This window comes from Oncorhynchus clarkii, chromosome 8 (genome assembly GCF_045791955.1).
Source record: "Oncorhynchus clarkii lewisi isolate Uvic-CL-2024 chromosome 8, UVic_Ocla_1.0, whole genome shotgun sequence".
Lineage (NCBI taxonomy): Eukaryota > Metazoa > Chordata > Actinopteri > Salmoniformes > Salmonidae > Oncorhynchus > Oncorhynchus clarkii.
Window position 1 is genome coordinate 31858906 of NC_092154.1, and position 27284 is coordinate 31886189.

General features: G+C 43.1%; 1 protein-coding gene across 1 annotated transcript in view; it reads right to left on the reverse strand.

Moving 5' to 3' along the window:
• The window catches only part of LOC139415636 (sodium/potassium/calcium exchanger 4-like), a 77263-nt gene that overhangs the window by 16604 nt on the left and 33375 nt on the right, over positions 1-27284 (reverse strand). The window contains exons 3-6 of the mRNA XM_071163750.1: positions 13915-13991; positions 2674-2748; positions 2243-2327; positions 688-791 (exon numbers count right to left, since the gene is read on the reverse strand). Coding sequence (XP_071019851.1) covers positions 688-791; positions 2243-2327; positions 2674-2748; positions 13915-13991 — 341 coding nt within the window. The remainder of the gene's footprint in view (positions 1-687; positions 792-2242; positions 2328-2673; positions 2749-13914; positions 13992-27284) is intronic.

Here is a 27284-nt window from a genome sequence, read left to right on the forward strand (position 1 = left end):
TCTGTGAGCTTGTGTGGCCTACCACCTCACTGCTGAGCCGTTATTGCTCCTAGACGTTTCAACTTCACAATAACAGCACTTAGTTACCCAGGGCAGCTGAAATTTGACAAACTGACTTGTTGGAATGTTGGCATCCTATGACGGTGCCACGTTGAAAGTTACTGAACTCTTCAGTAAGGCCAGTTTACTGCCATTGTTTGTCTATGAAGATTGCATGTCTGTGTGCTCGATTTTTTACACCTGTCAGCAATGGTGTGGCGGAAATAGCCAAATCCACTAATTTGAATGTGTGTCCACATACTTTTGTATATATAGTGTATAAAACGTCTCAGATTAGAAATGCTGATCTAGGATCAGGTCCCCCCTTTCCATGGAATCTTATTCATTATGATCTAAAAGTGTAAAATGATCCTAGAGCAGCACTCCTAGTCTTCGTGAATACAGGACCAGAAATATGTTTTCCAGAGACTAACGACAGCTGGGAGCAATTGCTAACTATCAGACATGTAGACATGGTTCCCCATAGGAGAACTCAATCTTTCAATTTACTTCTCAGCCCATAAGTGATCTAAATGCATATGCTGCACTAAACGAGACCCACATGCACGCACACACACACACACAGACACACACCCACAGAAACAGCCACGTGTATGTGCATGTGCATGTGCACAGAAACACACACACCTGTCCGGCGAATATTCCGCATACGCCGATGATGCACAGGATATTGAAGACCGCTGAGCCGACGATTGTCCCCACCCCCACGTCACCGTGGGTGATGAAGACACCTGTACAGGGGGAGTTAGCCAACCACAATCAGCCTCGACAACAACTATCTGGGAGAGTGTGTGTGTGTGTGTGTGTGTGTGTTTGTGTGTGTGTCAATTCAGGAAGTAAACTTAAATACCAATTCAAAATAACTAAAAAACTGCAGCTATTTTCAATGACTTCTCAATAAACTGAAGAGTATGCTATTTATTTAATATGTTTTTGCATTTTGGAATTTGGAATATCTTCCTGAATTGACTGCCTTTAATTTTAATTGACCCCATCCCTGGTGTGTAGGTTTGTCTGACTTTTTGTTGAATTTTAACGTTGGTGTGTTGGTTAATCTCTAGTGGACAGAAATAGGGTGCCTATGGGTACCATTGTGTGCACACTGCCTGCCCTCCAGGACACCTACAACACCAGGTGTCGCAGGAAGTCCAAGAAGATCATGAGGGACCTAAGCCACCCAAGCCAAGGCCTGTTCTCCCGCTTCCATCACTCAAACGTGGGCAGTACAGGAGCATCATGGCTAAAACTATCAGACTGGCCAATAGCTTCTACCCTCAGACCATCAGGCTGCTGAATAGCCACCATAGTCAGCTACCTGCTCCGACTGCCCCCCCCCCCCCCCCCCCCGGACTTCCTACACCTGCACTGTTGGAGCTCGGAGCTTAAGAATTTCACTGTATACTGCAACTACATCTGTGCATGTGACTAAATAAAAACATCTAGGAATGAATGCTATCGTAGCGTCGGTCAGCAGACTGTGGGATGTGAAGACTAAAGACAAATGTTTTTGTCACTGGTCATTTGGACAAATCACACATTCGCAGGTGTTCACGTCTTTCAAATGTCGGGCGTGGATGGGACATGCTTTGGCTGAATATCCATTTAGGGAGGTGGAGACGTCGTTAGTCTGGTTAGTGTCTTTTATCATACATCTCCCCCAGAACCTAATCAAGCATCTGATGTAATTACACTCCCACACAAAACAAAACCGACACACACTACATACGCGCACAGGCACATCAGCAACACAAACACAAATACATACAATTCTTACACTCATCGTTTGCTGCTGCTACTCTGTTCTTTATTTCACTCTTATAATGATCTATCCTGATGCCTAGTCACTTTACCCTGCCGTCATGTACAAATCTACCTCAAATACCTCGTACCGCTGCACATTTGTACTGGTCCTCCCTGTAATATATAGTTCTATTCTTGTGTATTTTATTGTATTCCTTGTGTTACTATTTCATTTTTGAAACTCTGCATCTTTTGCAAGGACTGGTAAGCAAACATTTCACGGTAAAGTCTACACTCGTTGTATTCGGAGCATGTGACAAATACAAATCAGAATCGACAGGATTTTAATTCTGGGTTTCCAAGTTTTCTGTGTTGTGTAAAGGAGCGTGTGAGTGTGCCGGTGTGTATTGGTGTGTGGGTGTGTGTGTGTGTCATATCTTACCAATGACGGAGGCAAACAGCTCGGGAGCAGAACTCCCAGCTGCCATAAAAGTGGCTCCGGCAACATCCTCACTTAAGTCTAGTTTCTAACAGACCGAAAGAGAGAACGAGAGAGGAAACAGGACTGGTTAGTTAGGCTGAGCTTCCCAAAAGCTTTGTAGGTTAAATGTGGCCCTTTAGTCATCATCTTGACAAACAAGACCACTCATAGAATAGCAAAGTACTTTGTTAGAAAGATTTGATTCAGTTCACGCAGAAAATATTGATTATCAAAAGCATTGCTCGAGAGAAGCAAAGTGCCGTCCTAGCTACTAAGTTGGCTGAAAACTCACCCGTGGTAAGGACATAATGCTAGAGCCACGGTGGGCCCATGCTAATATCTCAGACCAGTTTCACCAGATTAGATTGTGTGTCCTGACAAGAGTCTCTCACCTCACAGATCTTCTCCAGCGACGGTACAAAGTAGTCGTCACAGATTATAGCGAGGGCCAGGAACATATAGAGGGCCTGTCGAGACGGGAGAGAAGAGTCAGTGTGTATGTGTGTCTGAAACGTTAACTTGGCTGAACAAATAGGAAAGTTGGAAGATCTCAATGAAGGAATGAAGGAGAGGTGAAGGATGAATGTAAAGAGCACTAGATCAAAGAAGGTGAGATACAGAAGAGCACTAGATCAAAGAAGGTGAGATACAGAAGAGCACTAGACCAAAGAAGGTGAGATACAGAAGAGCACTAGATCAAAGGTGAGATACAGAAGAGCACTAGATCAAAGAAGGTGAGATACAGAAGAGCAGTAGATCAAAGAAGGTGAGATACAGAAGAGCACTAGATCAAAGGTGAGATACAGAAGAGCACTAGATCAAAGAAGGTGAGATACAGAAGAGCAGTAGATCAAAGAAGATGATACAGCTATGATTAGATACATCAAGTAAGAAATGTGGTGAAAATGCTACCTATCATATCTGGCGGAAAGATGGAACAGCTACTACTGGATTAGGTAGAATAATACCCTTCCAATCCTCTCAGATCTAAACAACTGACTAGTTGGGTAGGGGCTAGTTTAAAAATATATATTTCACCATTATTTAACCAGGTAGGCTAGTTGAGAACAAGTTCTCATTTACAACTACGACCTGGCCAAGATAAAGCAAAGCAGTGTGACACAAACAACACAGAGTTACACATGGAATAAACAAACATACAGTCAATAATACAATAGAACAAGTCTATATACAGTGTGTGCAAATGAGGTAGGATAAGGGAGGTAAGGCAATAAATAGGCCATAGTGGTGTTATAATTACAATATAGCAATGAGCACTGGAGTGATAGATGTACAGAAGATGAGTGTGCAAGTTGAGATATTGGGGTGCAAAGGAGCAAGATAAATCAAATAAAACACAGTATGGGGAACACCGGGTTGATTTGGGATTGATCCCATCACTTCGAAAACTGTATTTATTGGTTAAACATTTTCTGCAGTGCATTGTATTCTCCTAGCCTGGTGCCAGATCTCTGTTTGTGCTGTATAGCCAACTCCTATGATCATTGTCATGCCAAATAACCATGGCAGTTGGGAAGACCGCACAAAGAGATCTGGGACCAGGAAATTGTTCCTTACCATTGTGTGAGAGAATATAATCCTATTTCGGTACACTTGACGTGATAAACTCAGCATACTCAGCATACTCAGATAACTCAGCAAAAAAAGAAACATCCTCTCAGGGTCAACTGCATTTATTTTCAGCAAACTTAACATGTGTAAATATTTGTATGAACATAACAAGATTTAACAACAGACATAAACTGAACAAGTTCCACAGATATGTGACTAACAGAAATTGAATAATGTGTCCCTGAACAAAAGGGGCGTCAAAATCAAAAGTACGAGTCAGTGTCTGGTGTGGCCACCAGCTGCATTAAGTACTGCAGTGCATCTCCTCCTCATGGACTGCACCATATTTGCCAGTTCTTGCTGTAAGATGTTACCCCACTCTTCCACCAAGGCACCTGCAAGTTCCCGGACATTTCTGGGGGGAATGGCCCTAGCCGTCACCTTTTGATCCAACAGGTCCCAGACGCGCTCAATGGGATTAAGACCCAGGCTTTTCGCTGGCCATGGCAGAACACTGACATTCCTGTCTTGCAGGAAATCACGCACAGAACGAGCAGTATGGCTGGTGGCATTGTCATGCTGGAGGGTCATGTCAGGATGAGCCTGCAGGAAGGGTACCACATGAGGGAGGAGGATGTCTTCCTTGTAACGAACAGCCTTGAGATTGCCTGCAATGACAACAAGCTCAGTCCGATGATGCTGTGACACACCGCCTCAGACCATGATGGACCCTCCACCTCCAAATCAATCCCGCTCCAGAGTACAGGCAGGTAGCTATCTGGGGCAGCAGGTAGCCTAGTGGTTAGAGCGTTGGACTTGTAACCGAAAGGTTGCAAGACTGAATCCCTGACAACGTAAAAATATGTTGTTCTGCCCCTGAACAAGGCAGTTAACCCACTGTTCCTAGGCTGTCATTGAAAATAAGAATTTGTTCTTAACCGACTTGCCTAGTTAATTAAAGGTACGATAAACAGGCCTCAATGTAACGCTCATTCCTTTGACAATAAATGTGCATCCAACCGCAACTCAGTGAAGAGCTATTTTTGCCAGTCCTGTCTGGTCCAGCGACGTTGGGTTTGTGCCCATAGCCGATGTTGTTGCCGGTGATGTCTGGTGAGGACCTGCCTTACAACAGGCCTAAAAGCCCTCAGTCCACACTCAGCCTATTGCGGACAGTCTGAGACTGATATAGGGATTGCGCATTCCTGGTGTAACTCAGGCAGTTCTTGTTGCCATCCTGTACCTGTCCCGCAGGTGTGATGTTCGGATGTACCGATCCTGTGCAGGTGTTGGTACATGTGGTCTGCCACTGCGAGGACGATCAGCTGTCCGTCATGTCTCCCTGTAGCGCTGTCTTAGGCATCTCACAGTATGGACATAGCAATGGCCACATCTGCAGTCCTCATGCCTCCTTGCAGCATGCCTAAGTGTTCACACACACACACTGAGCAGGGACCCTGGGCATCTTTCTTTTGGTGTATTTCAGAGTCAGTAGAAAGGCCTCTTTCGTGTCCTAAGTTTTCATAACAGACTTTAATTGCCTACCGTCTGTAAGCTGTTGCCGTCTGTAAGCTGTTGAAGAGGCACTGTTGCGCCCTCTTCACCACACTGTCTGTGTGGGTGGACCATTTCAGTTTGTCTGTGATGTGTACGCAGAGGAACTTAAATCTTCCACATTCTCCACTACTGTCCCTTCGATGTGGATAGGGGGGTGCTCCCTCTGCTGTTTCCAGTCCACGATCATCTCCTTTGCTTTGTTGACGTTGAGTGAGAGGTTGTTTTCCTGACACCACACTCCGAGTGCCCTCACCTCCTCCCTGTAGGCTGTCTCGTCGTTGTTGGTAATCAAGCCCACTACTGTTGTGTCGTTTGCAAACTTGATGATTGAGTTGGAGGCGTGCATGTCCACGCAGTCATGGGTGAACAGGGAGTACAGGAAGGGGCTGAGCATGTACCCTTGTGTGTTGTGATGAGGGTCAGCTAAGTGGAGATGTTGTTTCCTACATTCACCACCAGGGTGTGGTCAGTCAAAAAGTCCAAGACCCAAATGCACAGGGCGGGGTTGAGACCCAGGGCCTCCAGCTTAATGATGAGCTTGGAGGGTACTATGGTGTTGAATGCTGAGCTGTAGTCAATGAACAGCATTCTTACATAAGTATTCCTCTTGTCCAGATGGGATCGGGCAGTGTGCAGTGTGATGGTGATTGCATCATCTGTGAACCTGTTGGGGCAGTATGCAAACTGAAGTGGATCTAGGGTGGCAGGTAAGGTGGAGGTGATATGATCCTTGACTTGTCTCTCAAAGCACTTCATGATGACAGAAGTGAGTGCTACGGCGCGGTAGTAATTTAGTTCAGATATCTTTGCCTTCTTGGGTTCAGGAACAATGGTAGCCATCGTGAAGCATGTGGGGACAGCAGACTGGAATAGGGAGCGATTGAATATGTCCGTAAACACACTAGCCAGCTGGACTGCGAATGCTCTGAGGATGCGGCTAGGGATGCCGTCTGGGCCAGCAGTCTTGCGAGGGTTAACACGCTTAAATGTCTTACTCACATCAGCCAGGGAGAAGGAGAGGAGGGAGGCACAGTCCTTGTTAGCAAGCCGCAATGGTGGCACTGTATTTATTTTTTTTATTTTTTTTTACCTTTATTTAACCAGGTAGGCTAGTTGAGAACAAGTTCTCATTTGCAACTGCGACCTGGCCAAGATAAAGCATAGCAATTCGACACATACAACACAGAGTTACACATGGAATAAACAAAACCTAGTCAATAATACAGTATAACAAAAGGAAACAAAAAGTCTATATACAGTGAGTGCAAATGACAGCTGGCGCTTAAAGCTGACAGCTGGCGCTTAAAGCTAGTGAGGGAGATGTGAGTCTCCAGCTTCAGAGATTTTTGCAGTTCGTTCCAGTCATGGGCAGCAGAGAACTGGAAGGAAAGACGACCAAAGGAGGAATTGGCTTTGGGGGTAACCAGTGAGATATACCTGCTGGAGCGCGTGCTACGAGTGGGTGCTGCTATGGTGACCAGTGAGCTGAGATAAGGCGGGCTTTACCTAGCAGAGCACCTGTAGCCAGTGGGTTTGGTGACGAGTATGAAGCGAGGGCCAACCAACGAGAGCGTACAGGTCGCAATGGTGGGTAGTGTATGGGGCTTTGGTGACAAAACAGATGGCACTGTGATATACTGCATCCAGTTTGTTGAGTAGAGTGTTGGAGGCTATTTTATAGATGACATCACCGAAGTTGAGGATCGGTAGGATGGTCATTTTTACGAGGGTATGTTTGGCAGCATGAGCGAAGGATGCTTTGTTGCGATATAGGAAGCCAATTCTAGATTTAATTTAGGATTGGAGATGCTTAATGTGAGTCTGGAAGGAGAGTTTACAGTCTAACCAGACACCTATGTATTTGTAGTTGTCCACGTATTCTAAGTCAGAGCCGTCCAGAGTAGTGATGCTGGACAGGCGAGCAGGTGCGGGCAGCGATCGGTTGAAAAGCATACATTTAGTTTTACTTGCATTTAAGAGCAGTTGGAGGCTACGGAAGGAGAGTTGTATGGCATTGAAGCTCGTCTAGAGGTTAGTTAACACAGTGTCCAAAGATTGTCCAGAAGTATACAGAATGGTGTCATCTGCGTAGAGGTGTATCAGAGAATCACCAGCAGCAAGAGCAACATCATTGATGTATACAGAGAAGAGAGTCAGCCCGAGGATTGAACCCTGTGGCACCTCCATAGAGACTGCCAGAGGTCTGGACAACAGGCCCTCCGATTTGACACACTGAACTCTATCAGAGAAGTAGTTGTTAAACCAGGCAAGGCAATCATTTGAGAAACCAAGGCTGTCGAGTCTGCCACTAAGAATGTGGTGATTGACAGAGTCGAAAGCCTTGGCCAGGTCGATGAATACGGCTGCACAGTATTGTTTCTTATTGATGGCGGTTATGATGTCGTTTAGAACCTTGAGCGTGGCTGAGGTGCACCCATGACCAGCTCTGAAACCAGATTGCATAGCGGAGAAGGTACGGTGGGATTCGAAATGGTCGGTAATCTGTTTGTTAACTTGGCTTTCGAAGACCTTAGAAAGACAGGGTAGGATAGATATAGGTCTGTAGAAGTTTGGGCTAGAGTGTCACCCCCTTTGAAGAGGGGGATGACCGCGGCAGCTTTCCAATCTTTGGGAATCTCAGACGATACGAAAGAGAGGTTGAACAGGCTAGTAATAGGGGTTGCAACCATTTCGGCAGATAATTTTAGATTGTCTAGCCCGGCTGATTTGTAGGGGTCCAGATTTTGCAGCTCTTTCAGAACATCAGCAATCTGGATTTGGGTGAAGCAGAAATGGTGGTGGCTTTGGCGGATTGCTGTGGAGGGTGCCGGGCAGTTGACCGGGGTAGGGGTAGCCAGGTGGAAAGCATGGCCATAGTGGATTTATCGGTGGTGACAGTGTTTCCTAGCCTCAGAGCAGTGGGCAGCTGGGAGGAGGTGCTCTTATTCTCCATGGACTTTACAGTGTCCCAGAATTTTTTGGAGTTAATACTACAGGTTGCACATTTCTGTTTGAAAAAGCTAGCCTTAGCTTTCCTAACTGCCTTTGTATATTTGTAATTAACTTCACTAAAAAGTTGCATATCACTGGGGCTATTCGATGCTAATGCAGAACACCACAGGATGTTTTTGTGCTGGTCAAGGGCAGACAGGTCTGGAGTGAACCAAGGACTATATCTATTCCTAGTTCTACATTTTTTGAATGGGGCATGCTTATTTAAGATGGTGAGGAAGGCACTTTTAAAGAATAGCCAGGCATCATCTACTGACGGGATGAGGTCAATGTAATTCCAGGATATCCCGGCCAGGTCGATTGGAAAGGCGTTTGGGAGCGTTTGACAGTGATGAGGGGTGGTCGTTTGGTCGCAGACCCATTACGGATGCAGGCAATGAGGCAGTGATCGTTGAGATCTTGATTGAAAACAGCAGAGGTGTATTCGGAGGGCGAGTTAGTTAGGATGACATCTATGAGGGTGCCCATGTTTACAAATTTGGAGTTGTACCTGGTAGGTTCAATGATAATTTGTGTGAGATTGAGGGCCTCTAGCTTGGATTGTAGGATGGCCGGGGTGTTAAGCATGTCCCAGTTTAGGTCACCTAGTAGCACGAGCTCAGAAGATAGATGGCGGGCAATCAATTCACATATGGTATCGAGGGCACAGCTGGGGGCAGAGGGAGGTCTATAGCAAGCGGCAACCGTGAGAGACTTGTTTCTGGAAAGGTTAATTTTTAGAAGTAGAAGCTCGAATTGTTTGGGTACAGACTTGGATAGTAATACATAACTCTGCAGACTATCTTTGCAGTAGATTGCAACACCGCCCTCTTTGGCAGTTCTATCTTGGCGGAAAATGTTATAGTTAGCAATGGTGATTTCAGGGTTTTTGGTGGTTTTCCTTAGCCAGGAATCAGACATGGCTAAGACATCCGGGTTGGCAGAGTGTGCTAAAGCAGTGAGTAAAACAAACTTAGGGAGTAGGCTTCTAATGTTAACATGCATGAAACCAAGGCTTTTACGGTTACAGAAGTCAACAAATGAGAGCACCTGGGGAGTTGGAGTGGAGCTAGGCACGGCAGGACCTGGATTAACCTCTACATCACCAGAGGAACAGAGGAGAAGTAGGATAAGGGTACGGCAATGCTATACGAAATGGCCGTCTAGCACGTTCGGAACAGAGAGTAAAAGGAGCAGGTTTCTGGGCACGACAGCATAGATTCAAGGCATAGTGTACAAACAAAGGTAAGGTAGGATGTGAGTACATTGGAGGTAAACCTAGGCATTGAGTAATGATGAGAGAGATAGTCTCTAGAGACGTTTAAACCAGGTGATGTCATCGCATATGTAGGAGGTGGAACAACATGGTTGGTTAAGGCATATTGAGCAGGGATAGAGGCTCTACAGTAAAATAAGACAGTAATCACTAACCAGGACAGTAATGGACAAGGCATATTGATATTAGGGAGAGACATGCGTAGCCAAGTGAACATATGGGTCCAGTGAGTGGTTGGGCTGACTGGGGATACGGCGATTCAGACAGTTAGCAGGCCGATGCTAACACGCTAACAGTTAGTAGGCTGGGGCTAAACAAGCTAGCAGTTAGCAGACCGTTGGCAGGCAAGCTAGCAGTTAGCAGACCGGGGCTAGCAAGTTAGCCTATGGGGGACATCGCGATGGGGGTAAGTCTATTTTTGCCTCTTCGTGCGGTGGCGTCGATAGACCAGTCGTGGAATTGGTAGGGTTCCAAGAAGCTCTAGGTAGCTAGCAGGCCTAGCAGGTTAGCAGAATGGGCCTTCAGTGGACGTCGCGCCTGAGGGGCCTGTTGGAATCTTCGGGCAGATTATGTCGGTATTCCAGTCGCAGAGGAATATTACCCTCAAAGCAGGCAAAGAAGGTGTTTCGTTTGTCTGGAAGCGTGACATCGGCGTCCGTAACGTGGCTGGTTTTCTTTTTGTAGTCCATGATTTCCTGTAGACCCTGCCACATACGTCTCATGTCTGAGCCGTTGAATTGCAACTCCACTTTGTCCCTATACTGACATTTCACTTGTTTGATTGCCTTCCTGGGGGAATAACTATACTGTTTATATTCAGCCATGGATGCCACCATCCATCCATGGTTTCTGGTTAGGGTAGGTTTTAATAGTGGGTACAACATCTCCAATGCACTTCCTTATAAATTCACTCACCAAGTCGGCGTACAGATCAATGTTATTCTCTGAGGCTGCCCGGAACATTTCCCAGTCCGCGAGATCAAAACCATCTTGACGCGTGGATTCCGATTAGTCAGACCAGCATTGAATGGTTCTAGTCACAGGTACTTCCTATTTGAGTTTCTGACTATAAGACTGTAGGAGCAAGATGGAGTCGTGGTAGGATTTGCCGAAGGGAGAACGAGGAAGGGCATTGTATGCATCGCAGAAGTTAGAGTAGCAGTGATCGAGTGTATTGATAATGCGAGTGCTGCAATCAATATGCTGATAGAATTTAGGTAGCCTTGTTCTCAAATGTGCTTTGTTAAAATCCCCAGCTACAATAAATGTAGCCTCAGGATATATGGTTTCCAGTTTACATAGAGTTCAGTGAAGTTCCTTGAGGCCCATCGTGGTGTCTGCTTGAGGGGGTATATACACACAGCTGTGGCGATAACTGACGAGAATTCTCTTGGGAGATAATATAGCCGGCATTTGATTGTAAGGAATTCTATGTCAGGTTAGCAGAAGGACTTGAGTTCCTGTATGTTGTTATGATTACACCATGAGTCGTTAATCATGAGGCATACACCCCCGCCCTTTTTCTTCCCAGGGAGGTGTTTATCTCTCGGTGCGACGCATGAAGACTCAATAACGCATTGAAGCCAAATTAAGTCAGTTAAGATGGCATCTCAGAGAAATAACATGCACAGTTTGAGTTACTCCAGGAAGTGACGTTGCTGGCTCTCTCATTGAGTAACTCAAGTTGAAGCTCAACCTGGGTACTGCAGGCTCTCATTAGCAACTAAATTATACTTTTACAGTAAAACGTCAATTAAACATTGTCTCAAATAAGTGCCTGTCCCTCTTAATTGCCGTGCAAAAAAGTGCATTTTTCTAAATAAACGCAGGGTCTAAATTAATTGTTTACAAGGTTACCATGTATTATTTACGAGGTTTAATGTTTAATTTGTGACATAAAAAAATTCAACAATGACTCGAAAAAATGATGGCAATTATAGATTTTTATTGCCAGGAAGAAACTGCTTGCCATTTGCTGCTAACAGCTGAGAACTGCTGGCAAGCACAAAAACAGTCAACAACTTTGGGAGCACAGACCCTTAGAAATAGCCTGAACGCCATCTAGTGACCAAAGTAAGAACTGCCTGAAAATGCACAGTCAAATAGGAGAATCATTATTCTGTCAAGGAAAAGTGTTGTTAAAAAAAATAATAGAGGCATACTAAGATGAAAGAAACGTGACAGCGTGTAAATGACAACACATTAGTGCAGGAAATGAAGAAATGGATTAAAATGCATGTAATTAAACAATTAACTATGCAAATGGTGTATTATATGCCATTATTGGTATCATGATTGTTTTCTAAATATTGTTATTTACACAAAGTTTGACAACGAAGATTGCCATTTTTTCATTCACCACAATGGGGGATAGTGTTTTCTGCTAACAATGCCTGGAGTACCGCGGTCGGCCTTGAGGGGGGGGAAGAGGGGGAAGTAGTTCTCCCTGGTGTGAGATCAAGCTGAGGTGTATTGTTGTTAAAGGAGATTGAGGTATGCCAGTCCAAATTCAACCCTTAGCCTCCTACAGAGACACCTCTTGATCATACTTGTACATCTGAAAGAATGTGGGGGGGGGGGGGGGGGTACTAGATGTCCATTGAAACTGAGGGGTCCTATGACCCTTAAATATTTTACATTTTCATTATATGAAAAAAATATTTTTGAAATATTTATGAAAATATTGAATAATGCCATCAGTGCCCCCACAAACATTTGTCGTGCATGACGCCACTGGTGGAAACTCCAGCACATTGTTGTGCCTTTGGCTATGCCGGATTAAGTGATATGACATGCTATTCTATAAAATAATTTCTCCGTAATTAATATCACCTGGTTGAGCTAATCATGTAAATGTAATTAACTAGAGAGTCGGGCACCACAAAATAATATTTATATATCTTGGTTATCTGCACGAACCCTGGCTAACAATTTGAATCAGCAATACAAAATTGGGTTTATTTATTTACTAAATACCTAACTAATCACACATACACATAATTAAATCATAACTTGATTACAAATTACATCATAAAGGAAAAAGTCCCTAGCGGGCGGAACAGATATGACAGCTTGTTACACAAAAGAAAAGGGGCTGGGTTTGAGTGAAGGAGCGGGAAGACTGAGGAACAAAGGGAAGAAGTTGGGCTATCTTATACATTCTAAATTACTACCCATTTGGAAAAAGAAAATGCAATAAATATTTACTCTGAGCTGCGCTTCGGTAGGTTGGTGGTAGATGGAAGGCCGTGTTGCCAAACCTAGTCCTTTGAAGAATGTCTCTGGTTGTCAATTGGATACGTTGTAGTAACGTCGTTGGGTGATAGACGGGATACTCTGTCTGTTCCTTCCTAACCCTCGTTGCATCTGCTGTTGCTAACTCAACGGCTAGGAGGTATCACTTCTGTAGTGAATAAGAGTTCAAAGTTCATACCATTCGCAACCAAAGCTCACGCTGGTTTGGCTTCGTTCTGTAGTTATTATCTGAACCATTCTGACATAGGACCGTCGTCCTCACATCTTTGGAACCGATAGTTATATTGTCGTCAAGGGCTTATTTAGGAAGGCAGAGAAGGGCGTGTTTGAAAAGTTTTATAGCCCATGTCCCTTCACAGGGCTGATTGAGCAGAGCCATATCTTATGAAAACCCAAATCTCACATTTTAGAAGCTAAGATCACATTTCATCCCATCACGAATAATTTCATATTCAAACATTTAAATTGAACAACAATTCCATGTGAATCCGATAACTCTGATGTGTAGACTTTCCACTGTAGAGTTTGTCATCTTATCATTGATGAGAATGTCTCAGATGACAAACGGACATCATATTCATTAAGTATCCGCATATCCGCATATGTTCAATTGTTCGGATTACCAGAATATAGTTCATTTCCCCCCACCTACTGATGTTCCCAGAATCTCTATGTTAACCAAGGGTTTTGCAAATGTAACCTCAGTAGGGTAGAGAGAGGAAAAAGGGGGGGGGGGGGGGGGGGGAGAGGTATTTATGACTGTCATAAACCTACCCCCCAGGCCAACGTCATGACAACATCATTCTAAGAGTAAGGTCTAGGTGGAGTCATTCTTATATTGCTTACACCTTTCATACCTACAGTATTAGGGGCAATCAAGAAGTGTCCACTAACTAGGTGTGAGAACAAGAGGTTGATTTTGACTGGGCTAGTGATAAAAGAGTTATACCTAGTAATAGAAGCATTCAAAGCGCTCTCTTACCGCCACAATGTGCAGCAGGACGGCCCCACTCTTGCGCTCGTAGTTGGAAAACATGTCTTCAGGGAACTCCTTGATAGCTGAGAAGAGAAAACAACATCATCACGGTGTGTCAGTAATGTGACTGATGTGCCAGATTCCCCCTTGTCCACAACCAAGGATGAGTTTACCTTGTGTGGTGGCGGCACTGACAAAGAGCTTGGTAAGACTTTTAAATGTTCAAGTCAACATTACTTAATTTGCAATACGTCACCAAAGGATCCTCCTCAACCCCTAAAAAAAGACAGTGAGGTAATACTTAAAAAGCATGAACCGGGTCTTGTGTTCAGTAGGGAGTAAACGTTTGGAAACCTATAAAGCCGGGATGAACTACCTGAACTTGTCCAATAGGGCCGGATTGGCAATCTGGCAAATGCCAGAGGGCCGGACCATTATTTGTTGGGTGGGCTGGTCGAAATTGACACACAAATAAAATGTCATTCATATATATATATTCAGAGTACCAGTCAAGTTTGGACACTCACAGTTTGGATACTCATTCCAGAGTTCATTTATTGACTATTGTCTACATTGTAGAATAATAGTGAAGTGTTAAATAAATCAAATATATTTTATATTTGAGAACCTTCAAAGTAGACACCCTTTGCCTTGATGACAGCTTTGCACACTCTTGGCATTCTCTCAACCAGCTTCATGAGGTAGTCATCTGGAATGCATTTCAATTAACAGGTGTGCCTTGTTAAAAGTTCATTTGTGGAATTTCTTTCCTTCTTAATGCCTTTGAGCCAATCAGTTATGTTGCGACAAGGTAGGGGTGGTATACAGATGATAGGGCTATTTGGTGAAAGACCGAGTCCATACTATGGCAAGGACAGCTCAAATAAAAAAAGACAAATGACAGTTCATCATTAAGACATGAAGGTAATTCAATGGAGAAAATGTCAAGAACTTTGAACGTTTCTTCAAGTGCAGTCCCGAAAACCATCAAGCGTTATGATGAAACTGGACCATCACAGGAAAAGGAAGACCCAGAGATACCGCTGCTGCAGAGGATAAGTTCATCAAAGTTAACTGCACCTCAGATTGCAGCCCAAAAAAATGCTTCACAGAGTTCAAGGAAAACTTAACCAGCATGGCTAGCACAGCATTCTGAAGCGATTTTCCATCCCATCTGGTTTGCGCTTAGTTGGACCATCATCTGTTTTTCAACAGGACAATGACCCAACACACCTCAAGGCTGTGAATGGTCTACTTGACGGAGTGCTGCATTGGATGACCTGGCCTCCACAATCACTCGACCTCAACCCAATTGAGATGATCTGGGATGAATTGGACCGCAGTGTGAAGGAAAAGCAGCCAACAAGTGCTCAGCATATGTTCAAGACTGTTGGAAAAGCATTTTAGGTGAAGCTGGTTGAGAGAATGCCAAGTGTGTGCAAAGCTGTCATCAAGGCAAAGGGTGGCTACTATAAATAATCTCAAATATATTTTGATTTGTTTAACACTTTTTTTGGTTACTACATGATTCCATGTGTTATTTTATAGTTTTGATGTAAGGGAAAGGTCTTCGCTATTATTCTACAATGTAGAAAATAGTGAATATAAAGAAACACTCTTGAATGAATAGGTGTCCAAATTTTCAACTGGTACTGTGTGTGTGTGTATATATATATATATATATATATATATATATATATATATATATATATATATATATATATATAACATTTGTGGGAGGCATCCCGGATTACAGGCTGACCACTGACTCTATTGACCCCAGTACTGACCCCTGTACTGCCCAAGACCGTGGTCACTCCTTTCAGTATCTGGCCGCAGCAGAAAGAAACAGACTGGCCCTCCATGGGAGCCACTAGTGTCTGTATTAGGAATGGTGTTAAGTCCACCAGAGGTCAGATGTACACCTGCATGTGCCTTCTCTTCCTATCTCTTACATAATGTACAACAATGTGCCAGGCAGTAAGGATACTAGAGCATAAAGTTATATAATCATAGATTGTCCAAAATACACAGTAGGCTACATTTAGATCAGATAGACAGTATATATTTGTTTTGATGTACTGGTGCATTTGCATGTGGCTCGAAAAAAATGCTTACCCCAGATAATTGGAAAAGAAACTGAAACAATGCATTACCATTCACACAGAAATACTACGCACAGTTTAACAGAGAACGCACCAATGCATTTTGATCTTCTGTCGCATATGGACCCATGAAATGACAATGTACGCCTGAGACAACGAACGCCTAATGCAATCCACCGCCTATTAACATTAGATGGCGCTCATGACTGATTTACGAAACCAAGTTCGGACTCCTCCTTGGCACCGCTGCTTTGGCCCAGCTCTTCAAAGGGACATCATATGAGATGTACAGTTTGACATCCCTTCCCCCAGTAGGCATACCGGTAAAAAGAGGGACGAAGTAAACATTTTTTTTTTTTAAAGGACCGTTAACTTCAGATATGGGTCCAGGATTTCCTTGGTCATTATCCATGGTAGTGACTCTCCACTAGTAGCGTGATTTGTTTTATATTAGCACAGGTATCGGTCCTTTGCCACGTGACACCACACCCCGCTCTGAAATCTCTGTAAGGCAGGGAGCCTTATACAATCTATGGAGAGTCTTCCCAAGGTCAGATGCTGCATGTCATCACAGATATAAAGCAAAGAAAGCAATATGTGGAATTCAGTGTGGAAAAACATTTCATCGTGCATTATATTTTGCTCATTTTATTTATGAAACCATGTCATGTGGCAAAAGCGTTGTCATGTGGCCACCGCTCACAAGAGCAATTACTTAGAACATGACAGCTGACAACAAGGGTCTTTAGGCTACTTGATCGACATGTAACGTAACAATAATACACTGTTTTCACAGACAGCCCAATTCTGATCATTTTTCCACTAATTGGTATTTTGACCAATCACATCAGCTCTTTTCACATCAGATCTATTTCAGGTCAAAATACCTATTAGTGAAGAAAAAAACATCAGAATTAGGCTGCCTGTGTAAACATAGCCTTAAATAGGCCTATGCTACTTCAGAAAATACAGTAGGTAGCCTATCAATCGCTTGACTCATTTGGCAATGATGACTACAAAGCTTAGAGGAATTGAAAAATAGAACTGCCAACCAAGTCAACAAGAATATTTTCCCCTTTCTTATAGTGCGCTTTAACCCGCTCTGTTGCCTAATCGCCCACATTTTCCCTTTCTTTTCTGATGCATATTTTAATTACCGATTCGGGAGATCTGTGAATCAATCAATAATTTAATGGCTCTACCCGCCATCCCTCTCGGTCCCTTTCTGTAGTTAACGTCACAACCCCTTAGTGATACAACACAATCAAGTCTGGCTGTGTGCGTGGTATAATGCCACGATCAAAACAACTGGGAACCATGAACTCGGAAATTTCCGACCTCCGACTTCAGTGTGTTCAAGAGAACTGGGAACTCTGGGGGGAAAAACAAGCTACGACAGGGAGCATTTTTTGGAACCGTCACCCAATTCGGAATTCCAAATCGGAAACTCGTCGAGTTCCCAGTTGCCTTGAAAGCACCCACCCAGAAGTATGATGGCAAAGGTACTAAAAGCCTTCTTCACATTAGCAGTTTGAAGTCAAATCCTATCTTTTTGCATATCTGATTCGAATCTGTTATTTTTCCTGTAGTCTGAACAGCCAAAAAGCACATGGATTTGGATATTTCAAGCAGCTTTTCAAACCACCTTCGTATTATGTTATTTAGCATATATTGTTGCTTGCTAGCTACACTGTTGACAGTTTGTCAAGAACATGTGGAAGGTAATTAGCTTGATAATTGTTTACAAACAAATTAGTGAATGCTCTAGAAAGCTAAACAGCTACCTAGCTAGCTATTAGACTGCCTTGGCTAGCCAAAAAGGACACATTTTAAAAGTTGGATAATCTTATCTCTTAAGGCTTTAAAAGTGTTCTTACACTATGATTTTGAACATTCAAATGAACTGGGAAAGGTCCATGGCAGGCATTGTGGTCACCTTACATAACTTCTGAGTGATAAGAAGCAGGAGCACCACCAATCAGCCTACACCACTGCGCACACACTTGTTGTTACTATGACAACTAGCGTAGCCATGCCAGAAAATGACTGCTGTCTCAACACACACAAATCCGATTTGGTCACATGCAACATTCTGTTTGGACAGTCCGTATTCCAAAAGGCTTTTAGAGGACGCCTCTGAGAACTGGGAGCTAGCGCACAGTTGGGCGGGCAGAGGGGGTCTGGTCACCTCTCTCCCGCTCTCAAAGCGGTGTAAACAGTGAACCAGACACCATCTGCACACAGTTTGCCCTTGTACCTCCCTGCAGAGGTCTGTCCAGACATGAACATGCTTCAACAGACGTTTCCACACGGGGATAGGCAGGGAGATCGCTTGATTACCACTACAGCTGACAGAGCACAGCGGCGGCAGAAGGAGGGTGCTCCAGTGCAGCTTGATTAAATGTCGCGTCCCAAACCTAGCCAAAGAACTGAATCATATAGACAGGTTAATTGATACGTTTTCCACTAGTGTAGGCTTGAGGTTTAAAAAGGTGGCACATTTGACAGGTCAGAGTTGATGGCATTTTTGCACAGAAAAGTCTGCTGCGTTCTGCGCGTTGCTGCAGTTCCTTAGTGTGAAACAATGCGTCAGTGTGTGTCTGTGTGGTAACCTTGTGGGATACCTTTGAGAGTAGGCTATGTATCATTCAGTTTCAACATGAGTCAACCTTGAAATAGCCTAATGTTCTTGTTGGATTGGAATCAACATTCTTGAACATGGTCAACAAAAATCTAAAAACTCAGTCTCTCACCACCTAGCCATACATAAAATAGGAATATCTGGGTAGCACCTAAATGTCCAAAATTGGCACTGATATGAATGTCAAGTGGCACACCATACATTTGTGTATTGCCATAGTGGAACTTCAAATCACATGCAGTGAGTCAACTAGGCGCCACACCAGACCTGGGCAGAACATTTTTGTATTTTTTTTGTTTATTTGAAAATACCAACTTTTCAAATACTCATGGTAGTCGAATATAGTTTTTATAGAGTTTCAACTCAAAGGTAACCATTTTCTTTATTCAAATACAGATCTCAGAATCAAATATTATTTAAGTGTTTTGAATACCTCTCAGAAAACCCAATTATATTTGAAGGTATTTGAACATATGCTAGTTATTTGAAAACAAAACAAAAATTATTTGATGGCTGCCAAATATTTGATGAAGAACCAAAAACTACAACAGTTCGTTGAATTAGTCTAACAACGGTTTGGGGGGCTTTTAGATATTAATCTTATAATAAAATACATGAAGGACATGGAATCATCTCATCATTCGAGTAGACCACTTGCGCAGCTTCAAAATGACTAACAAATATATTTTCATAATGAGTGGCTTAAGGTAAAACTAACACTTTACATCAAGTTCTTATACATGTGTATTAACTTGGTTACATTGCAACATTGTTACATTGCTTTATAATTGCATAATAATCAAGTTATTACATAAGTGGAATAAGTAACAGTGACTATTCCTTGTGTATAGTAGTTACAAAAACTCAGCTCATTGCTATGCATTTAAAATGCAATTACCAAAGTATTATGTAACACTAATAAAATGTTGCTCCAAAACTAATGACTAATGACACAGACACAATAACAGTTTAATGTTGTGTTACTGAGAATACTGACAGTAACAAAATATGGCTATTAAGTTTCAAAGGAAACAATATCCAAAAATGGCGTCTTAAATAAAGTACAACCAAGGAAGGTAGAAAATCATGTTAGTTTGTATTCTGAGTAAACTATCCTTTTAAAGATGGTATCGTGCAGGGGTATTCAACTTCTACCCTATGAGGTGAGGAGCCTGCTGGTTTTCTGTTCTACCTGATAATTGCACCCACCTGGTGCCACAGGTCTAAATCATCCCTGATTAGAGGGGAACAATTAAGAAAATGCAGTCCAGAGTTGAGTTTGAGGGGTATAGTGATTGAAACAAGAACACTTTCGAAGTTGTTTTTGCTGAGCATCCAGCTAGCTGTTTGCAATGGATATCATAACATTAATTGCAGCTTTCAACCTTTTCAGTGGCATGTTGATAGAGTCATTTAGAAGTAAAGTGTTAAACAAATCCAAATATATTTTGTATTTCAGATTCTTCAAAGTAGCCACCCTTTGCCATGAGGACAGCTTTGCACACTCATGGCATTCGCTCAACCAGCTTCATGAGGAATGCTTTTCCAACCATCTTGAAGGAGTTATGCTGAGCACTTGTTGGCTGCTTTTCCTTCACTCTGCAGTCCAACTCATCTCAAACCATCTCAACTGGGTTGCCAGGTGATTGTGGATGCCATCTGATTCAGCACTCCATCACTCTCCTTGGTCAAATAGCCCCTACACATCCTGGAGGAGTGTTTTTGGTCATTATCCTGTTTAAAAACATATGATAGGGGGCCTCCCGGGTGGCGCAGTGGTTAAGGGCGCTGTACTGCAGCGCCAGCTGTGCCATCAGAGTCCTGGGTTCGCGCCCAGGCTCTGTCGTAACCGGCCGCGACCGGGAGGTCCGGCGACTCGACGCACAATTGGCCTAGCGTCGCCCGGGTTAGGGAGGGCTTGGTCGGTAGGGGTGTCCTTGTCTCATCGCGCACCAGTGCGGGCTGGGCGCAGTGTACGCTAGCCAAGGTGGCCAGGTGCACGGTGTTTCCTCCGGCGCATTGGTGCGGCTGGCTTCCGGGTTGGATGTGCGCTGTGTTAAAGAAGCAGCGGCTTGGTTGGTTGTGTATCGGAGGACGCATGACTTTCAACCTTCGTCTCTCCCGAGCCCGTACGGGAGTTGTATCGATGAGACAAGATAGTAGCTACTACAACAATTGGATACTACGAAATTGGGGAGAAAAAAGGGGTAAAATTAAAAATTAAATTTAAAAAAAAAAAAAAAAAACATATGATAGTCCCACTAAGCGCAAACCAGACGGGATGGCGTATCGCTGTAGAATACTGTGGTAGCCATGCTGGTTAAGTGTGCCTTAAATTCTAAATAAATCCCAGACAGTCCCCACACCATCACACCTAATAGTCTTCTCTATTATTCTTCAATGTAGAAAACAATACAAAAATTAAGAAAAACCCTTGAATGAGTAGGTGTAGGTTCCCTTTGACTGGGAATGTATATACACTGCTCAAAAAAATAAAGGGAACACTTAAACACAATGTAACTCCAAGTCAATCACATTTCTATGAAATCAAACTGTCCACTTAGGAAGCAACACTGATTGACAATACATTTCACATGCTGTTGTGCAAATGGAATAGGTGGAAATTATAGGCAATTAGCAAGACTGCAGGTGGGGACCACAGACCACTTCTCAGTTCCTATGCTTCCTGGCTGATGTTTTGGTCACTTTTGAATGCTGGCGGTGCTTTCACTCTAGTGGTAGCATGAGACGGAGTCTACAACCCACACAAGTGGCTCAGGTAGTGCAGCTCATCCAGGATGCCACATCAATGCGAGCTGTGGCAAGAAGGTTTCCTGTGTCTGTCAGCGTAGTGTCCAGAGCATGGAGGCGCTACCAGGAGACAGGCCAGTAGATCAGGAGATGTGAAGGAGGCCGTAAGAGGGCAACAACCCAGCAGCAGGACCGATACCTCCGCCTTTGTGCAAGAAGGAGCACTGCCAGAGCCCTGCAAAATGACCTCCAGCAGGCCACAAATGTGCATGTGTCTGCTCAAATGGTCATAAACAGACTCCATGAGGGTGGTATGAGGGCCCGATGTCCACAGGTGGGAGTTGTGCTTACAGCCCAACACCGTGCAGGACGTTTGGTATTTGCCAGAGAACACCAAGATTGGCAAATTCGCCACTGGCGCCCTGTGCTCTTCACAGATGAAAGCAGTTTCACACTGAGCACATGTGACAGACGTGACAGAGTTTGGAGACGCTGTGGAGAACGTTCTGCTGCCTGCACAATCCTCCAGCAAGACCGGTTTGGCCGGTGGGTCAGTCATGGTGTGGGGTGGCATTTCTTTGGAGGGCCGCACAGCCCTCCATGTGCTCGCCAGAGGAAGCCTGACTGCCATTAGGTACAGAGATGAGATCCTCAGACCCCTTGCGAGACCATATGCCCGTTCCCCAGACCTGAATCCAATTGAGCGCATCTGGGACATCATGTCTCGCTCCATCCACCAACGCCACGTTGCACCAGACTGTCCAGGAGTTGGCGAATGCTTTAGTCCAGGTCTGGGAGGAGATCCCTCAGGAGACCATCCGCCACCTCATCAGGAGCATGCCCAGGCGTTGTAGGGAGGTCATACAGGCACGTGGAAGCCACACACACTACTGAGCCTCATTTTGACTTGTTTTAAGGACATTACATCAAAGTTGGATCAGCCTGTAGTGTGGTTTTCCACTTTATTTTTGAGTGTGACTCCAAATCCAGACCTCCATGGGTTGATAAATTTGATTTCCATTGATCATTTTTATGTGATTTTGTTGTCAGCACATTCAACTATGTAAAGAAAAAGTATTTAATAATAATATTTCATTCATTCAGATCTAGGATGTGTTATTTTAGTGTTCCCTTTATTTTTTTGAGCAGTGTAATTATTTTCTTACTTGCTTATGTACACCTGAGGCACTGGACATTCAGGAGAATGCAAATTTACAGAATGTTCAGATATAAATATGCTGTGTAGATCAAATATGACTGTCAGATAGATTGGAATAGTACAGGAGATTGTGTTCTATTAATTGTATTTCTATGTTCAACATGCAGTTCCAGATACAGTGGCTTGCGAAAGTATTCACCCCCCTTGGCATTTTCCCTAGTTTGTTGCCTTACAACCTGGAATTAAATTAGATTTTTGGTGGGTTTGTATCATTTGATTTACATAACATGCCTACCACTTTGAAGATGCAAAATATTTTTGATTGTTGAAACAAACAAGAAATTAGACAAGAAATTCTGAAACCTTGAGTGTGCATAACTATTCACCCCCCAAAGTCAATACATTGTAGAGCCACCTTTTACAGCAATTACAGCTACAAGCCTCTTGAGGTATGTCTCTATAAGCTTGGCACATCTAGCCAATGGGATTTTTGCCCATTCTTCAAGAAAAAAAACTGTTCCAGCTCCTTCAAGTTGGATGGGTTCCACTGGTGTACAACAATCTTTACGTCATACCACAGATTCTCAATTGGATTGAGGTCTGGGCATTGACTAGGCCATTCCAAGACATTGAAATGTTCCCCCTTAAACCACTCAAGTGTTGCTTTAGCAGTATGCTTAGGGTCATTGTCCTGCTGGAAGGTGAACATCCGTCCCAGTCTCAAATCTCTGGAAGACAAACAGGTTTCCCTCAAGAATTTCCCTGTATTTAGCGCCATCCAGCATTCCTTCAATTCTGACCAGTTTCCCAGTCCCTGCCGATGAAATACGCAGCATGGTGCTGCGGGGATGGTGTTCTCGGGGTGATGAGAGGTGTTGGGTTTGGGCCAGACATAGCGTTTTTCTTGATGGCCAAAAAGCTAATTTTAGTCTTATCTGACCAGAGAACCTTCATCCATAAGTTTGGGGAGTCTCTCACATGCCTTTTGGCAAACACCAAAACGTGTTTGCTTATTCTTTTCTTTAAGCAATAGCTTTTTTTCTGGCCACTCTTCCGTTAAGCCCAGTTTTGTGGAGTGTACGGCTTAACGTGGTCCTATGGACAGATACTCCTATTTCCGCTGTGGAGCTTTGCAGCTCCTTCAGGGGTGTCTCTTTGTTGCCTCTCTGATTAATGCCCTCCTTGCCTGGTCTGTGAGTTTTGGTGGGCATCCCTCTCTTGGCAGGTTTGTTGTGGTGCCATATTTTTTCCATTTTTTAATAATGCATTTAATGGTGCTCCGAGAATGTTTAAAGTTTCTGATATATTTTTTAACCCAAACCTGATCTGTACTTCTCCACAACTTTGTCCCTGACCTGTTTGGAGAGATCCTTGGTCTTCATGGTGCCCCTTGCTTAGTGATGTTGCAGACTCTGGGGCCTTTCAGAACAGGTGTATATGTAATGAGATCATGTGACACTTAAATAAAGTCCGCCCACGTGTGCAATCTAATTACATAACTAATTACGTGACTTCTGAAGGTAATTGGTTGCACCAGATCTTATTTGGGGGCTTCATAGCAAAGGGGGTGAATACATATGCACGCACCAGTTTTCTGGGGGTTTCTTGTTTTGTTTTTTGAAACAAGTATTTTTTTTCATTTCACTTCACCAATTTGGACTATTTTGTGTATGTCCATTAAATGAAATCCAAATAAAAATATTTAAATTACCGGTTGTAATGCAACAAAATAGGATAAACGCCAAGGGGGATGAATACTTTGCAAGACACTGTACAACCCTGACATTAGTTGAAGGCAGCCAATCCAAAAAAAGTACTTTCCACATAGCTAAAACTATAGTTATCCCAGGTCTACCCAGTAACCATTTGGACTAAACCATTGTGCAGTGTCTCCACAAATCCTGTGTAACATTTATTGTACAGAAAAACCCCTTTGTGTCACAAGTCACAACTCTTGGGTCAAATTTGTTTCACATCAGTTGCACAACTTGAGTGTGTACAGGGTCCTAGAGCACAAAGTTATACTCATGCAAATCCATTTCAGTTGGAAGACCTTAGTGTTGTTTTGTCATAACAAACCACAAAGTAGTTGGCTAAAAGAGACACTGTCTTAGTGACATATAGAAGACATGCAAGGTTAAAATAGTATGGTTCCCTTAAATAATATGTTAACTTCTATCATATTACTTTACATGCCAACAATAGTAGCAGTTCATGCTGTCACAGTTGCGTTACATCACTGGAGCTGAGCCGTCTGATTCAGCAAAAAATGTAAAAATAACGCAGGAGGTTTTTATGACCTTTTAACAGCCGATTAGTATGGGGTGGTAGGTAGCCTAGTGGTTAGAGCGTTGGGCCAGTAAACGAAAGGTTGCTGGATTGAATCCCCGAGCTGACAAGGTAAAAATATTTGTTCTGCCCCTGAACAAGAAAATGCAGTGGAACTGGCTTTCCCGGTGGGCTGTCATTGAAAATAACAATTTGTTCTTAACTGACTTGCCTAGTTAAATAAATGTAAACATTTTTTTTTAAGTAAGTCTACAAAATGAGCATCCTATTGATATATTTTTCCAAAACGTCAGTCGGCGTACACCTGCACTAAAATGTCTGGCATAAACAAGCAAGCTACATTCTTAAACCAAGTAAATACATCCTATGTTCAAAGGACATTCTGAAAAGGACAACAGTAGAATAACTAAAAAAAGTCACTCCTCCTTTGTCACATTTGCTTGGGATTGTTTCTTTGGGAAGTCTAACTGATAGGCCAGAGATAGCGAGAGAGAGAGAGAGAGAGAGAGAGAGAGAGAGAGAGAGAGAGAGAGAGAGAGAGAGAGAGAGAGAGAACCACAAAATCATCTAAAGAGGCTAAACTACACATCTATAAATACACCACTGGATTCTCTGTTTGGACACCTGACTAGTGGCGTCTACTTATGCAATAAATGGCAACACTTTTGTTCATCAATCTTCTCTATGCACACACACACATAATCAGCTCCAGAAGTAATCCACAAAGTCCAAGCAGAGGAAGTGTTGGAGGGTTTACCAGATAAAGTCTCTGCCTGCTAGTGCTAACCATGTGGGCATTAGGGCATCCTAAGTTTCTGAGTCATAAACCAACCAACTGACAGGTCAATAAGGTCGTTATCCAACAATCTCCTGCCGCATACTAGATCCTATAGGCCACAACTGTCTGGGCGTTAGGCCTGTGATCCTAGGTAGTGCTCTCCTCACTCCCACATCTCTCTTTATCACACGCACAACATAACTCCATTTGTCAAGCTTGGACTTGACATACGGATCTTCATATGCATTAGTACATCAACATACCTGAATAGGCTACAATATGTGTGTGTATCATAGATGTTTTGTGCATATGGTCTGCCCTCTCTGCCAAATTTATGGGATCCAAAGATGTCCCCCCTAGGAAACACACATGCCATGTTCCGTTTCAGAATCCAATTTACGGGAGATTCGGAAACAATTATAGTAATGCATGCATTTTATGTTTTATACTGGCGCACCTTCCATAATGTTCAACTGGAAAATATACATGATTAATCCTGCAAGTAACCAATCACGAAGCAGTGACTCATTATTTGTCGATTTTTTTTTGTAGATAATTACTCATTGTGTCACCAGACAGACATCATTGGCAGGCATGACGAATGACATCATACACTCCTCCGTATTTATTTGGACAGCTAAGCTAACATTTTTATATTCAGCTCTACATAAATTGTGATGAATGATTAGTGAGAAAGTTCCAGAATCATACCCCCGCAAAAATGAAACCAATAACCGGAGAGGTTAAGAGGTTATTTTCTGGGGGGTATGATCTTTGACCCTCTAACTTTCTCACTCATCATCATTCATGATTGATTATCGATAACCATGGTCGCATCCACATTAATGTAGAAGTATCGTGAAACATTTTATATTCTTATTTACAATAAAGGTGACTCTAAAATGATAATACATGATTCACCATTCAGTTCCTATTGGGCAAAAATGAAAATACCCTCAAATAAAAGGTGACAAAAAGTTGCTGGTCAGGGTCAGGCCTCACATTGAGTATGTTGCCATGACACCCAGATACCATGTCAACAACGCAGTGCTTCCAAATGTTGGCATGTGGCAGTTGACGAACCAGACCAAGCTGTGCCTCTCTGTCACATTCCAACCTTCCCTCAACCTCCCCACCACATGGCTGGGTAAACACACACACACACACACACACACAGCTCAAGTACAGTGCCTTCAAAAAGGTATTCACACCCCTTTACGTATTCCAAATTTTGTTTGCGTTACAGCCTGAATTCAAAATTGATTAAATATATTTCTCACCCATCTACACTCAATATCCCAAGTGAAAACATGTTTAGCAATGTTAGCAAATTTATTGAAAATGAAAATCCTAATTTACAGTTGAAGTCGGAAGTTTACATACACCTTACCCAAATACATTTAAACTCAGTTTTTCACAATTCCTGACATTTAATCGTAGTAAATTTCCCTGTCTTAGGTCAGTTAGGATCACCACTTTATTTTAAGAATGTGAAATGTCAGAATAATAGTAAAGATAATTATTTATTTCAGCTATTATTTCTTTCATCACATTCCCAGTGGGTCAGAAACTTATACATTCAGTTAGTATTTGGTAGCATTGCCTTAAATTGTTTTTCTTGGGTCAAACGTTTCGGGTAGCCTTCCACAAGCT